The 17210-nt window shown below is 41.7% G+C and overlaps 1 protein-coding gene across 1 annotated transcript; it reads left to right on the top strand.

Annotated features, from left to right (window-relative positions):
* Positions 1 to 1620: 1620 nt before the first annotated feature.
* On the top strand, positions 1621 to 3413 carry LOC149373363 (beta-2 adrenergic receptor-like). The gene is made up of 4 exons (XM_089597419.1): positions 1621 to 1796; positions 2453 to 2683; positions 2766 to 2934; positions 3023 to 3413. Exons 1-4 carry the CDS (start codon positions 1645 to 1647, stop codon positions 3356 to 3358), a joined length of 888 nt encoding a protein of 295 aa, XP_089453545.1. The 5' UTR covers positions 1621 to 1644; the 3' UTR covers positions 3359 to 3413.
* The last annotated feature ends 13797 nt before the right edge of the window (positions 3414 to 17210 follow it).

Below are 17210 nucleotides of genomic sequence, written 5' to 3' on the forward strand. Positions count from 1 at the left end.
CGTCGTGTTAAATAAAAAAAACTTGTGTTAACTATACAAATGTTTTTTTTTTGTGAACTGTAGCATGAACAGTTATTGTAATCTTTAATTTTTCTCTACTGTTAATACACTAAATGTATGTCAATGCGGCGCGCTACTTCATAATATTTTCATAAAAACTGTGATATTCTTGTGGGATGACACCACTCTGGCACATACCTCTAAGATCCTTTTTTTTCATTATTTGATTGAATTTTTGTATTGTATGCTTTGTTTAGTGCATGTTTTACAAGTGTGTGTGAATTCAGAGACGTAGTTTGGAATCGTTCATCAAAATCGTATATGTAAAGTAAATTGTAGAATCTGAAGTAATTTTAATTTCTCTTACTTGCAATACTTTTGCTTTACATTTTTTATGTTTGTTTTAGATGTTTAGCACGATATGATTTGAACAATTTTGAAAATAAAATAAAGGATGACCATGGTATTATTAAATCAGATTTGAGAGGCAAACATAAGAACAGATAAAAAAAATAACGTATAAAAAGTACATATTTTAATAAGTATAGTACACTCTATTACAATAACATAAATTATTTTTCTGAACCAATGGATTATTGGAAAATCTTTGTTCGTTTATATAGGTATACCTATTGTGAATTTCAGTGCTACCACGACAAAACTTGATGAAAAAAAATTACTCCCGAGTTGGCTGCTTCTTCAACCCAAACCTGAGTTGGCTCCTTTTTCAACCCACATTTCGATTTGGCTCCTTTTTCACCAAGTATCTGAGTTGGCTCTGTCTTTTACCCAACCGTCGATATTTATATTTTAGCGTAAAAATGCATGATATACGCAATAAATTCTATGTATCCTTCCCTATACACTTTGATTACTGTTCCACAATTTCAAAATTTCATAAACTTTCATGAAAATTTCAAGCTCTTGGGTTTTACTTAAGTTTACATTTGCACCTTATTACAACATCATTATCGTACGCAGTGGAAGTATCGTTAATTTTATACATTATAATTGTCAGTCGATCGTAAATTCTGAAAAAAAAGTATTTATCGCTTGGATTGTGGGTCTTATCATGGCTTGGTGTATTCCCTAATAAAAGAAGACTTGAACAATTTAGTATTTAGATTCAAAAACACACTGGATATTTTGATTCATTAAAAATAAAACAATACTTTCACAGGCTTTCTCCAAAGAAATTTATCAATCATGACAAAGTTTTTCATACGGCTGTAATATGTGTATACTATGACCGCATCGTACTAAATTTTACTATATTCACCAGGTACATGAGATTGGAGGGACGGCTGTCACTTGGAGGCTGGGTGTCATTGCTTTTAACATATTATGCAGTATTATAGGTTGAGGGAACTGAGTAGCTAATGACGGATACTTGAACGAATTTTTTTATTTTAAAACATTATAATATAGTGATACTTTAGTAAATAAAAGTTATAATTTGAAATACGCAGCATTTTAAAGTTAAGCATGCGCTTTCAAATAAAAGTCACAGAAAGAAACATAAATATTTCGTTGCTCACTCACATTGTTACTAAATTTTGTTTGCTCAACAGATTATCCTTGTCATACTGGTCGATAGCGTTGTCGGTGATAATAGTAGTCATCAATTTTGGGATCCTTGCAATCATGGGAACGAATTATAAAAAATTCACCAGTACTTCTAACCTCCTGATATTCAACCTCGTCATTGCAGATCTGCTCAACGGTTTCGCACTATGCTGCGATACGATTTTCAACTTATGTCTCTGGAATACTTCTCATACTCAAAGTTTGTTTGCGTGAGTATCAATTATAACCAAACTTACTTAAAATTATCAGCTAAATAAAAAATTCTGCATAAAATTTTATGACAATATTGTCTGTTGTTATGCCACAATTGTGACAATGCCATAAACGATTATTTTAATATTTTATTGCTGATATTAATTTACATCTTGAGTTTTGTTGTTCATCAATAAAGATTATAGTATACTTGTATGATTGTTACTTCTCAAATAAACACAAATTGTTCTTTGCCATTCAGGACTTTTGGGCTCGAGACGGTATACATTCCAAAAACAAAGTAATAAGATCATAAAATCACGGTAAATTTTTAAAGCAAATCACAAAAAAAATTTCAAAGTGAATTAAAGCTGTAGTTAGAACTTTTAACATATACACTTGTAATATAAATTATATGAAAGATAGCATTTATATAAATGATAGCATTTATATAATGTTTAAAAGCGCATTTGTATAAGCAATTAATCATTAAAGGATTTGCTTCTTTAACCGTTGCCTGAAATACAGTGGAGTTGCAGATCTATCAAAATGTTAAGTAAGTTGAAGGCTAGGCTAAAAATAGTACTCGACACACAAGCGCCATCCACCAACCGGGGCCACCCTTCCATTCCTCCCATTCGTAAGATTTTCACGTGCAATTTATTTTTAACAGAGAAATATTAGGAATCGTCGGAAACACTGCCAGTATCTACAGTATTCTTTTAATAGCCATTGATCGTTATGTTGCAATTCTTCATCCGTTTAAGTATAGACAATACGCAACCAAGCGTCTAGCCTTCGTTATGATAGCTGTCAGTTGGGGTTTAATTGTGTTTGCAACAACAGTGAGTTCACACTTGACCGATACCACTTGTTTCTTCGACAAATGCAACGTAGCGGTAACGTATGTCAACAAATTTATTGGCATCGAAATAATTTGGTTCTTCTACTAGCATATACTCAAAACGTCTCATTGTTTTCTAAAGGACACACCTTATCTTCGTTTGGATACCGAATTTATGCATAATTTGGGTTATAACTTTAATTCTGTACTGGCGAATTTGGAAGGAAGTAAGGGCACACACGCAAAGATCACAAGCAAGGTTGAGGGAAAACGGTCAAAGCCGCAACTTGAGCTATAGAAAAAACAATAAGGTATACATATACATGAATAATTAATTTGATTCAATGTGTACACGAGCCTATTTTTCAAAATTTAATTTATTATTTATCTTTTTTCAAGACAATGCTTATGATCATAAGCTGTTACTCAGTTTTCTGCCTGCCTCATCTAGTTGGAATTATATTAGTAATATGTAATGTGAAAATATCTAAAAATCTGTTCTTTGTGCTAATTACTTGTCAGTATGGCAACAACTGCGTTAACTCGATCATCTATGTCTGGAGGAGCCCAGCATTCCGAAAAGCTTGTCGCAAAATTTTTAGACCCAACACACTGAAACATGAAAATCGTAATACGACATCTACAAATCATCTTAAGCTAAAAAACGTGGGTAAAAAGCACGATGTTACAGATATTGCTGTCGTTGCTACTATTTCAGGTAATCTAGATGAATAGGACTGAAAATGATTTTGTCAAAAAGAGCCGAAAATTATTTTTTTATTAAATTATTATAAATAATTTTCGTTGGTTTTAATAGTATAGTTTTTGTATCTGGTGGCGGATGTCGCCAGGCCAAGCACGAGGTTCTAGGAACTATTTTGAAAATATTTTTCAAACTCGATTGAATGAGCTCTTTACTTACATTGTAATTATACAAAATAAATATTGTACTGATTAAAACATACTTAAAGATTTTTTTAAACCCCTATCACAATACACAATTATTGTCATTATTTTATTATTATTGTTATTGTTATTATTATTATTATTATTATTGTACCAAGAATAACTCCAAATTGGTACAGGGTACAAAGAAACAAAAAAATTTAATTAAATTTTGAATTGTAGACCATCTTTATTGCATGACAGAGAATAATATATGTAAAAAAAAGTTGTATTTTATTGTAATCTACAACGTTATCCTTAAACTTGAGTGTATAAAATGTATGAAAAAGAAACTATTGCGAATTTTTTTGTATTCAAGCACGCTGCAGTAAACATAGTGACAATATTTTCTCCCAAAATTTATAAGTGAGTACGTTTTTCGGTCTGCCAATCAAGAGGCACTTCCATGGATTGGCCGAACCTAAAAATGTGCATTTTACTATTTTATTTTGATCATAACTTTTAAGTAAACAATTCAATGTAATTCATTCAAATACGAAACAGGAATAAAGTGTTGAATGAAAATCACACTTAATGTTGGTAATATACATCAAACAAAGTATTGACGATTATTGCATTGAATAACACCCATCTGTGGTTGTAGAACAATCTCAAGGAATCGTTTCTCGGTAGATAATAATAAGACTTGAAATGAAAATAGTTCCAATCAGATTTAAACCAGGACAACGGATGAGGTTCATACTTAAGCTAGTTTTTAAAATATCAGACCAAAGACTCAACAAAAAGGTATTTGTATTAATCATAATATCATTGCAGAAATCTCAGGCCACATTCATTTACATTTTGTTTGTGGTTGTTTGGTTTTTCATTTGTATGCCTGTAAATTTGAAAGTAGATTTTAATGTGATCATGAGTTTGTCACCATAAATCATCACAAACGTTGTTTGCTCAAAATAACTAGTACAAGGACGATGAAATCTTTAATACTTTCTGGCTACTTACAGAATTATGACTCTTAAAATTTGTCGAAAACACTGTAAATAAATTAAGTATTCTACGATTTTGTGTCAGACCCTCGATAAGATTGCTAACTTTTTAAGATGTGCAGCACGGTAAAACACCGAGCCAAGGTAATAAACTGATAAAATTTTGCCTTCCAGCCGTGACACAATTTCAGGATTCTGCAGAATTTTAACTGAGAAACGTGTATTTGTGTGCACTATACGACTGCTACTGTAAGGTGCGACATTGTACAAGCGTTGGATTCTCTTGACTTTACGAAAACCGGTATTGGAGAGACTGCGATTAATGACCGCAAAGCGAACCGCCAACACTGTAGATTTTTGCCCGAGTGTATTATACACGTGCACCAAGTACAATATTCTATATTTTTCAGATGATTTTCGAGAAACCGTGAGAAAATTTGTTATTCTTTCTCTATATGCTGTAGTGTATAGTCGATTTTTATAAAATTCGCGTCCTTCAACAGGTACAAACGTCGACTATAATTTAACGATAATCCCAGGAGTATCGAATTGCAAAATGTTACTTTGTTTGTTTCTTTTCGTGGTGCTGTTTTTTTTTTTTTTTTTTTTTTTTTTTCACAAAACGTGACTTATATTCGATATTGGAAAACACTTCATGCTTTGTCTATTGAATTTCATTTTGTACTTTTGTATGCGAGACGGCAAACCGCTTGAATGTGCGTCTCGAAGTGATACCGTTACTGTGACCTAGAATTTTAATTGTGTTACTGAAAATATACTTTAATACGAAATGCTGTCATGAATTATTTTATTTGAAGCAATTAAGTCTATTATATTTAATCGATAATGATTTTTACTATTTTTACAGCCCGAATAATCGATATTGAATTTTTGGCCGTCCACGTCACGAGAGCCACCTTATTGCGCCTCAAATATTATCTTGCGTAGAACATCCAACGTAGTTAAAATATTTGGGGAAAAAAGTCTTACAATAGTAAAGGTACTTTACTATTCAGTGAAATATAAGGCAATACGGTCAGACGGACTCGCGTCACCACGAAGATTAACTCTTTGATTTTGTTTTTGCACCTCAATTTCGTAGCATACAAAAACTCACCAGTGTGCGCTAATTATCGCGTGCACGCCGAAACAATTAATCCCTTGATTCGTTTTACGAGGCGACAGAAAAAGGACCCGCGCATATAAATCACTATCAATCCCAACTTTATTAAGAGAGAGCCAAGAACGAAACGGAACTGTCGCGATCGCCACCGGTTTGTAATTAAATCACTCTTCGCGCAGCTTCTCCCGCGGTCCCCGTGTTTGGGTCTTCTCTTTTTTGCCGCCTCCCCCCCCCCCATCGTATTTTCGATCTTGTACAATAATAAGATACTGAGTCAATTTTTTTTCCCTTCATTTCTCCCTTTCGAAACGAATAATGTACCTTAATATTTATGCATATAGTACCTCGAAGGGCCATTATTTTCAATGGTATAGATGTTTCAGGACAATCCAAATACTTAAGCGCTTTTTGCCAATAATTAGCGAGGGATCATTTCGGGGCGAGCGAACACGTTAAGAAGATTTACTACGGCAAAACCACGATTTCTAAGCTTACGTTGTAGCATATACCCACACACACACATACACACGGGCGCAAGAGAATACCCGAGCACGAGAGCCTATAAATCCAATCAGCGCAGCTGAAATTAATGCCTCCCGGATAAATGTCGGCTGCACAAAAGAAAAAAAGAAAGAGATAGAGAGTGAGCCCGAAAGAGGCCTCGTCGCCTCTACCTCAGATATTTTCTCGTTTGTCTTATCCGTATCGATTATAGAAGTATCTCCCCCTCCCCCCAACTTGTTTGCAGTGACCACATTGTACAGGCGCTCATATGTATACGCGATGATAATAATATTTCCAAACGCACGCGTGTAGGTGTGTTAGCAACGAGACCGCAAAATATATAATAACCTAGCACAGTCGAGTGGCCGGGCACAATTGAAAGTGCACTGGTATGCGGCCATTAACAAAGACTTCCACGAAGCCGGGTTACGATACAATATGCAATAGTATGTAATATATACGATCCCATGAGGCCAACGTGTACGGATAGATGCCGAAAAATCGGTTTCTCGGTGAATGCGCGCGTATACGATGTATATAACCAGTTGGCTGGGTGTCCCCGCGTGGGCGCCTGGACGGCCTACCGAAGAGGAAAATAATAAGGAACGGGGGTGGTGTGTACGGTATCGAGGAATGCGAGCAGCCCAAAGTGCTTACGCAGCCAGTCCACAAGAGCGTTACTGGGACCTTTTTGTGACCCCTCGGCTATTTTGCCTTTTTTAATGCGGGCTTATTACCAAATAGCCAAGCCTTTGACGATGATATTGAGAAAAGAAAAAAAAATTAAAAAACAATTTCATTGCGCACGATGTGGAGAGCATTAACGAGAGAGCAAGGGAAAAGAGAAGAGAATCAAGAGTAAGCATCGGCGAAACGAAGAAGAAGAGGAGAAGGATGGAAAATGAGAAAGAGCATCGAGCTCTGGTTTGCACGGCCCGCGGCTATAGCTGCAGGAGCAGCGGAAGGAGGAAGAAATGCAAGAGGAGCAAGAGCGTATATATGTATAATATGGTCCTTATCCTTTCCTCCATTGCCGTGGACGGTCAAGAACCCAATCTGCGCCCGTATGTGTATAAGTGTATGAGTGTTTGGTATGGAAAAGCCGAGTTGGCCTGTAATGTATGTGTATACACACACCAGCCGTGGAGAGATAGAGATGCCGGAGGAAGATAGGAGGGTCCTGCGCGCGAGTGTGTGTCTATATACTCGCGCATAGAGGCAAAACTGAGCGACAAGCGAGCACAGCGAGATTCGCGTTGTCTCCGAGATATCCGAGTCCCGAGTTGCGGCTTATCGGGTGCCGGATTTGGCGGATTTTATTGTGGCGCGACGGCGCACGATCTGTGTCTCTGTTTCCTTGATCGATAGCCCGAAGATTTTCCAGCCAGATTGCGCAGGACCCGTATTTCAGGCGCTTCGTGCATTTTACACGTGTACACACGTATACACATACGCGGCGATTAATTGATGCTCCCTGCGCGTTCAACACTCAAATTCACACGCTTGAGCATATAATATATAAATACACCCGACTCGCAATCGTTGATCGAGATTTTCTTCTCTTTTTTTTTTCCTCTGATCTTCTGTATCAACTGGTGTTTTATCGTTGATACCCTGTGATTTAATAAACGCGTAGGCCGATCGAGGTATTAAACGAAAAATCGGTAAGGACCGATGTCTCAGGCGCGTGTGACCCGATGATTCCGAAAAATGATTCAATGATCCAGCAGCCAAGATGATGTATAATAAATCCTCGGGGAGAAAAGAGTAGGGGGGGATCTGGTTTTTGCTGAAACGCGAATAAGCGCGAGTCGTTTATTACACGGAGAGTCCGATGCAGGGGTCCGATTGCGCTCACCGGGTTTTCGCAAAAACCGGGTAAAACCCGAGGGGTGCCACGGCAGCTTATCCGACCGCGCGCGGTTTCCCTTGATCGATAACCCGCGATTCCGGGCGACAGATACGGCCCCTATTTTCGCGATTCCCTCTCTCGTGGATGTATACAAGTTAATTAACTATCTTCGTCGCCATACGTACACACACATATAATATACTGGACATTATACTCGCGAGCCGGATAAGTACGCGCGGAATTACAAGGCTCTTATCGAGCGCGGCGGGACTCTGAAAGGCGTTTTCGAGTTTCCGAGGTTATTTTCGCGGAAATCCCCCGCGAGAGATTATCGAACCTCCAACAAATTGCCCCGCAACGTTATCTCTCTGTTCGCGTATTACTGCATTTATTTACACTTACGCGGAACAAAAATTTGATCGTCTTGCACTCCGTATATACTGATCGATTTTCTTCTGTACAAACGCGGGTGTGTGATTGCGCGTTGTGAATTTGCAAAAACAAAAACAAAAAAAAAAAAAAAAAAAAAGAAAAAAGGAAAGTTTATTAATGCAGTTTGCGAGATAAATCACGTCAAATCTCTCCCCGAGAGCTGTAATGTAATAGGCAGCAGAACGGAGGTGGAATTGAAGGGGAGAGGCCACGTTAATTACATCGGAAAACATAATTATCCGCAAATGAATATCATTCTCACGGGGATGATGGAAGGAGGTGGGGGGGGGGTGGAGTTGTATAGGAAATCCGCGTTCATAAATTCCGCGGGCAGAGCGAAGCCGCAAAAGCTGATTTTGACGTCAATAGATCAAAAGCCAGGGCCGCCAATAGGCCCCGCGAGGCTTTTATCGCGGCATCGCGAGCACACCGGAGAAGGAACAAGGAGGAGAAGAAGAAGAAGAGTAGGTATACACGAGAAGAAAGAGCAAGAGAGGAGGGAGGGAGAGAGAGAGAAAAGACGTCGAGGTATTAATTATTAGCATCCATTGTCTCTATTTAGAGGAGGCCGGGTAATGGTGTATACGTGTGTGTATATACATGTATCACGTATAGAGGCAAGCCTGTCCGGCAATTTGCTTAGGGCGCCGGTCTCCCCCTCCCCCTTGCTCGCGTATGTATATATTGTTGTTGCTGCTGCTTCCCTCGCGAGGCTAACTTTTCGACTGCATCGTGACCGGACTTGTATACATACGTACTCGGCGCGATCCGCGGGGACCGATAATTTCGATAATTCTTTCATGTTTATTGCGCCAGTCCGAGAAAGAACGGCGGGTAGGATGTGTGTACAATGTATCGATAGAGAAATACCCTTTTGACGTACTTGCATTGTAAGTATGTAATATGAACGCTCGTTACCGCACCGTGCGATTGTTGGGCCTTTTTTAACGCGCTCCGCGCGTATTAATTCGCTTCTCTGGTCCCGGACCGGTTAATAAATAAACGTCAAACTGCCTTCGATTTATTTCCATTATATCTGTATATCCATGCAGCACGAGGTACATAAATACACGTGGTGGTGTATATTATATTTCCGAAGCGGCTACATGTATGAGCCGCCGATGAATACTGAATAGATTTGACTCTGATGTATATATACGTGCTAATCGACGCGTCAATCACGCCCCGGATGGATTCCCTGGACTCGTACAATCAGCGGAGCATCCGTTTGTGCACGGTTTTTGCGCGATTGGTGCTTGCTCGAAAATACATGTATTTCGTTGCTTTTGTCGCCCCACTTATATTTCTCCCTGGCGAAGCGATAAATAACATTGTCCTTGGATAATAAATTTTAATTTTCTTACGAGCCGTGGCCAACCAGTTGAAGGGTGTCGTACACCACCACACACAATGGTCCCTTTCCTTTACAGTCTTTTTTTTTTTTTTTTACAACGGCAGAATTTATTGGATTCTAGCATTATTCGTATAAGAGTACCTTGCAAACCAGCAAATGCGGTAAATACGTGTACACGTTTGGATTTCGAGTGCAGGTAGAATCGTGAGTGCTATCTCGTCGCGAGTACATTGTCCTTACATCGCGATAAAAAGTCTCTTTCCCAGGAAATTGATAAGTTATTTCCAAAAACAGCCGGCTTATCACGACACGAGTGTACCAACGAGGAGAGAAAAAAAGACAGCAAGAACCATCGGTCGATTTTTTTTATTTATTTATTTATTTTTTTTTTTACACGTTTGCTCGTTTGTACAAAGGATGTAAATGTGTAGGTATACATACGTGTGCGCGCGAACGAGTTCGAGGGGAGAAAGAGGGGAGATCGCGCGCACGATCGCGCGGTCGGATATCGATACCACGCCGAGATAGTATTTAGAGCAATAGGATACTCGCACTTGAACCAAATAAGCCGGTTGTGCTTGCCGCTCGAAAAAATACGATGGACATTGACACTTACGGATTTCTTCATTCTTGCTAAAAAGCCAGCTATGTGTGTGTGTGGGCATTCACGTGGAAGGGAAAGAGAACCGCCCGTGCACGCTCGGCCGAACTTGTAATACACGAAACACGCGAGTACATGAAAAAGAAAAAAAAAAAAAAAAACCAACCGAGGAAATTAAAGACACGCCATGTTTACCATTTTTTGCTTTGTTTTCAACTAATTTTTTTTCATACAGGATAAGGAAATCATTTTCGTGGGTATCTATGTATACCGAATGTCCACGGGGGTCCTCGAAAAAATGGCCACGATTAAAATCGTCGCGGAGCTCCTTTAACAGAGCGCGGGCGACGTGACGTTTCCTTTTCCTCCAAGGAGCGTCCAGGTCTAAAACAGGAAGCGCGTGCGTTTTCTCCCATTCCTCCACGTCGCTCAACTTCCGGCACGACGTGTCAATCGCCAGTGGGACGCTTTTGTTGTTGCTCGCAGAGTCGGGAGTTTAACGTATTGTACGTCGAGTGTAAAAAAAATGAAAAATTATTTTTTCCCCGTTTGACTTTCAGGGGGCTTCGAGAGAGAGAGAGAGGCTAGCGTGGAATTCGGAATCAGAATTGGACGGGTTAATTCGGCTCGATTGAACCGGGACCGGCGTTAATTTATTATCCACGTCGCTCCGGCTGGCTGTGGCTTTCACAAAGTGAAATAAAGTGAAAACAATTGGCCGCTGACGTGTATGATACCTATATGCCTTTGGGAGAAAAAAAACAAAAAAAACAACTGTGTCGCGCTTGCAGTACGTGTGTGGTTTATTTAGATATTATATACATCTAGGCCTGTGCATGTATTTTATGCCGATTCCAGCTGTTTGGCGGTCGAGAGTTGTATCAACAGGAGATACACGATTGATAACGCGAAAACGAAGAAAAAAAAAGGGGGTGAGGGGACAGGCGGCGCCTCAGCGTCGTCGTCGTAAACGAAACAATGTTAATGGAGAGGCCGGACAAAAGAGAGAGAAATTCGGCCGCGCGGCAATTCGTCACGTCGATCCGACTCGGAGGGACAATTAATTACCTCCCGATATTCCCTTCCGAGAACCAGTTCGTCGTCGCGGCCGTTCATCCACCTTATGCCGATATTACTTCTTGTCCAGGATTTTATGATTATGTCTGCGAGCGCGATATACACACTGGGGGCACGGGCGACGACTCCTCTCAGGCAGCTCGTGTTTCAAACCGCAGAGGGACTTTTAACTCCCGGCCGAGAGAGTGGGAAGAGCCGAGAGCCATCACAATCGAGAAAAAGCTCCGAGTGCTCTTTTTTTTTTTTTTTTTTTTTTTTCTGCAGCCACAGCCCGCGAACGAGGAAACGGATGACGGATTATGTAGTAGGTGTCACTCGGCTTATCCAAGTTACCTTTGCTGCTGGTAAACGTAAGTTAAACATCGGGTTTTCGATACAGAGAGAGAAATGGATGTGAATAATTCCCGAGTGTCGGGCTTTTCGTTTAATTGACGCTTACAGATAGCTCGGCTAATTGAAACCAGGTTGCAGATTGTGTAACGGCGCTCCGCGTGCATACGACTACCGTGTGTATTATGTACGATTTGCATTGCGTAAATGGAAAGTTTCCCAACGACGCGTGTGTACAGCCGAGCGAGGAAAGTTAGTACTCAGAGACGCGAGGTAAATACACTTTACAAAATTTTACAATCAGCAATTCCTTGTTTGTAGGAAAAAAAAAAAAAGTTTTTGTAGAAAAAGTTAACCCTTGGTATCAATTTTTCCATTCCCTCCGCGTGAAAATTAAGCCAGGGATCAATGCACTTTTTCGCGTACACGCTCTTCCTCCGTTTTTTTCTGTTGTTATTCCACCGAGGGCCCGCGCGGCTTACGGCACGTCTCCCATCGTATCCGGCCCCGTACGTGACGTCACAGAGCTGTCGGGCGGTACGAAGGGAGATACATGTGTATAGCTCTCCGCTCCCACCTTTTTTTTCCGCGTACTCCGATCCGATATTCCGATAAGCTGCGGCGAAAATTCGATTATTTGCGCGGTTCGGGGACCCCCCCTGCGTTGAATTCTAACGAGAGTTGTGTGGCACGCGATTCTGGGAATGTCGCGGGAGCGCATTGGGCCGGACATTTTTCGGATTCTAGAATGCCGTACTTTTGATAAGCCGCCGATCGCCGGCGAATGTGCTTTTGATTAATTTCCCGGGTGATTATTCGAGGTGCGCACACGCTAAAATTGACTTGCTTGCCTATATACTTTCCACCGTATCTCGGGGGATACTGTCCTTTGTCAATATAACTTGGACATAATATATTATACGCTTGGGGTACCTAATTAAGGTGTTACTTTTGTTGCATCAATCTCATTCGATTGGAAAAGCAGTTTTTTACGTTTTACTTAAAAGACCAACTCGGGTATAGTGATGCTTTTTGATGAGGAAAATTACACTAAAATGAATCGGGTGTCGCTTGCCCACAGTGGGGTAACAGTTTTTTTATCACTCACGCGTGCCTTAAATTTCATCAAAACCATTTCGAAACGTCTAGATCCACTTGAAAACGAGCCCGTACGATTTGTACAGCTCCGCACAGTCGTCTCCCGTCCGTAAATCAGCCACGCGCGCAAAAAGCCCTACTCCCTCCGATTGGCTTCTATCTTCCGGGTGCATCTCGGGCATGCGCAGCTGCGTGCAAATTTCTCGCGGAAACGCGTGAAAAGCCGGCCTCCCGTGCGAAGAACGTCGAGGTCGGGCCTGCCCCGAGTTTGCGCATCGAAACATCATCCTCGAACGGCCCGGTATACGCGGAGTCGGAAGTAGGCGTTGCCGGATCTCGAAGGGGTGACTCCACCCTCGCCTGCTCCCTCGGCGAATCGCGCTTTTTTTTTTTTTTTTCTTATTCCACTGCTGTCGTCGCTGCATACCTCTCCCGCTTAATTGCCTCGTTCCGCGCACGCGAGCCCCGTTTCGACTAATGCCCTGGAAACGCGCTAGTGCATATTGTACACCCAACTCGTTCGAGCAGCAAAACAGGTCTTGGTGCTGTAAAAGTTGATTTTTGTTTTTTTTTTTTTCTTATCACGCTTCGCCAAAACTAATCCAGCGTGGAGGTGTCATTTGTCACCGAACGCCCCTCTCATGCCTCCGCAGTACCGTGCAAGAAGTTTCAAACTAGTTGCAGCCTCGAAAGGTCGATCGACAAAAAAAAAAAAAAAAAAAACCTGCCTCCGAGTGAATCCATCTTCCGAGGTACATCAAGATTCGGTTATGTACACCGAGCGGCCCTTTCTCGAGGACGGAGCTTTTTGCCGCGTCCGGGTAAGTGTCGCGGACAGGAGCGTGTTTTCGCGGTTCCGCCCCAACGGCGTTCCCATTATACAGATATTCAAATGAGGGCGCCGCCTCTCCTCGTGTACGTACCTCCCTTTGCCCCTTTCTGCCCGCAACAGTTACGTATCATCGAATTATTCTAATTTTCCCCTGCAAAACACTCTCGAGTTTTCGCCTCCGACCCCCTCGACGATCACATATACCTATAGGACTTTTGCTGATGATGATGGTCCTCCGAGTGTCAACGCCAGTTGAGCTTACCCACCGACTTGTTTGACGAAGACCTTGCAAAACTATTTCAACAACCCGTATTTGACAATAATTTTTGTTGTTGTAAAAAAAAAAAAGTGATCATCATACGCTTCATTTGAAACCTATTCAATCGAGGTTACATGTAAAGGATGACCACAGAGCTCAACTTTTGAGCTACCGAACTCGCGAGTCTGACGTATATCTTTTGCAGAAAGCAAGTTGCGCCCCGAAAACAAATGAGCCGTCCATTATGCCCCCGGGCCGGCGGTAACAACGAGAGAGCAGCCCATAAAAAAGCTCCACGTATCAATAAGACCGTAAGGCGGTGGTCCGTTTTTCATTTTCCTCGGCAACAAAGTGAATACAAGCTGTGTGCACAGCCGGAGAAAAGAGGGAAGGTCGGAGCTGTAAATTAAACGTCCGAGAGAGCGAAAACCAATAAAAGCCCTCTGCCCCGCGCGGACGTACGGCGGATCTTTCGCGCTATCCGGGGCGGAAAGGGAGAGCAGGAGGGATTAGCTTTTTTTTTTTTTTAAGAGAGCGCGGGTGATTGATTTACGGGGAAAATAATTATTATTTCGCGAAACGGGCGTCATACGCGTCCGGTCCTCCGGCCCGGCCTCCTCTCGGCGTAAAAAGGGTGTAAAATCAATTTTTCGGTACAACCGAGGCGTGCAGCTCTTTCTCACGACGCGAAAAAAAAAAATACGCTCCTTTGGGCCCCGTACACGTACAACGCGAGGGAGACACGATGAAAAAGGCGGCACTATATACCCCGGGAGATTGGTATAAAACTATACCAAAGCCCATTGTGCCCCGTGCGCTGTATACACGGGGGCCCGAGGAATTCATCAGCCGGAGGGGCTCGGGTGAACGCGCACCACCATAAAACCGAATGATTTACTCCGACACTTTATGGGAGTCCCGAAGCACGGAGGAGATACTCAAAGACCCTACAAAAGTGTATATACATGTATATATACATTACACGGGGGAGGGGGGACTCGACTCTTTTTTTTTTTTTTGCGAATTTTTCGATGATTATTCTCAAAGATCTCATCTGTGGGTAGTGCAGTGCCCATTACTCGCGATACTCCTAGTCCCGATGTCTCTCTCCTTTTCTTTCTTTCTTTCTTTTTTTTTTTTTTTTTGTTGTACACGTCAGAGGATCACGAGTTGTTGTTGTATGGCTCGGGGCCAAGAAGAGTCTGCCGCGCGCGCGTGTAAGGTTGTACCTGCGGTTAATGGAAAAATCGGTTTCATTACCAGAGGTAAACGAGCGGCGAGCTTCCTCTGCACGCGACTCTCTTTCTCTCTTCCTCTCTGTACATACAGGTATATATATATACCCTCGTGCAGGTACAGGTATATATACATATACATACGCAGGTACACGTGTAATATTTATAAGGAACGCGCGTGTCGGCGCTCCGGGTGAAAAGAGCAGCTGTCTTCGCGTATATTTCTGTATATGGGAGCTGTGTATGTATACAACGAGCCTCCGAGGGCTCCTATCGCATCCTTGTATATTCACTTTGCTCGTGCGCGAGCTCTCTTAACATTGATTTTCATTATTTTACATCTCGCGGTTTTTCCCCGTGTTGGATCATCCTTAAACATTTTCGTCCGTGTATACACCATCCAAGTGAGGAAATCAAAGGTACATAATGCGTATATATATGTATATATTCGAGGGCCCCGTCGTCTCATCGCCCCTTTATACTTTCTTATCTCCGAAAAAAAAATCCGAGCACCCGGAATAATGGGCCGCCTAATGGGGGGCAATAAATTTCAACGAAATCACCACCTTTCCGAAATTCCTGCGAATGAAGGGAAGAAGAAGAAAAAAAAAAAAAAAAAAACGCAGCTGAAACCACCAATTTTCACCTTCTGCTCCGTTGCTCTCTTTTTTTTTTTTCAAACTATGAAATCACATTTTCCACACGTCTCTCGCACGCGTGGCTCCACTTAAGTTAAGGGGGGAGGGGAAATAAACCATCCACGGTCCAATAAATTCTTTTATTCCTCCACCCGATTGACCGATGGACGAGCCCCTTATACATGGATTAGGTCAGTGTACAATAAGTGAGAAAAGCCGAAAATCCGACGCGGTCAATCCGCTGTCAAAATATATTGCTACAAACCACCCCGGGAGAGAATGGATATACCCTATTGAGGCCTTTGAGGGCTCATCCATACCTATACTATACAACACAGCCAGTTCTCACACACAATACGTAGCGCTCGTGCCGTGAAAGAGAGCGAGGGGATGTATTATAAGGTAGGTAGGTATCATAAGCACAGTGCACCTTTAAGGAGGGTCAGTGCGGCAGAGAGTCCAGCGCGCGTGTACATGCGTCTGCCGAAGAGAGGTAGACATATATACACATAGTGCTGCATTGTTGGCAGTAACGGCTCAATTTCACACGCAGACACCTGTCCGTCTGCCTCTATCTTTTCTCCCCTCCCCCCTCGCCACTGGACGTTGTATACATGTATACACCTATGCTCTGTGTATTACGGCGTTTCGTGTGTATATATAATATAATATACGTACAGGTTTTAAACGTCAATCCAACATACTCAGCAACACATACGACTCAATCGCCGGACATCACCTTCGATCGGCCAATGTTAAATCAAACTATACAAAAATATACTTTCCAATCACCCATTTGCCCCTGGAGGGTATATTATTTATAGTGTACACCTCGATAAAGTATACAAGATGAGTTCACCGGATACTACATAGTTACCACGTTGTAGGTATACGTGCACGCAAGTGCTAAAAAATAAAGAAAGGACAGACAGACCCGTGTCTTTCTTCGGCTCGGCGGGGCGCTTGACAGGCAGGACGCATCGCCGCCACCGTCGCACTATTATGTATACGTAAGGAATCAAAGCCGTAAATTAACGGTACGCGCAAACATATACGCAACGTCGCTCTTTTATTTCCTTCCATTCCTCCTTATCATTGCCACTGTGTTCTTTTGAATATATTATACATGTGCAATATAAAAAACAGACGCTATACCTCCAAGGGAAAAATGTATACCTAAAAGTGCTCTGTTCTTCATTTTGCACTTGATCCCCGTTGCCACTTGGTGTTTGATCGTCAAAGCTGTAGGCAACGAGTTAAAGTTGAACACTCGAGATCGAAGCTGCCCAAAGAATGAAAATGCTATCCCCAAGAATTTCCATTTACGCATGAAAAATGTCCATTGGTGTATCACGATCGC

Source organism: Copidosoma floridanum, unplaced genomic scaffold (assembly GCF_036245765.1).
Source record: "Copidosoma floridanum isolate Cflo_tuat_1 unplaced genomic scaffold, Cflo_Japanese_pri ptg000032l, whole genome shotgun sequence".
In the NCBI taxonomy this organism is placed as follows: domain Eukaryota; kingdom Metazoa; phylum Arthropoda; class Insecta; order Hymenoptera; family Encyrtidae; genus Copidosoma; species Copidosoma floridanum.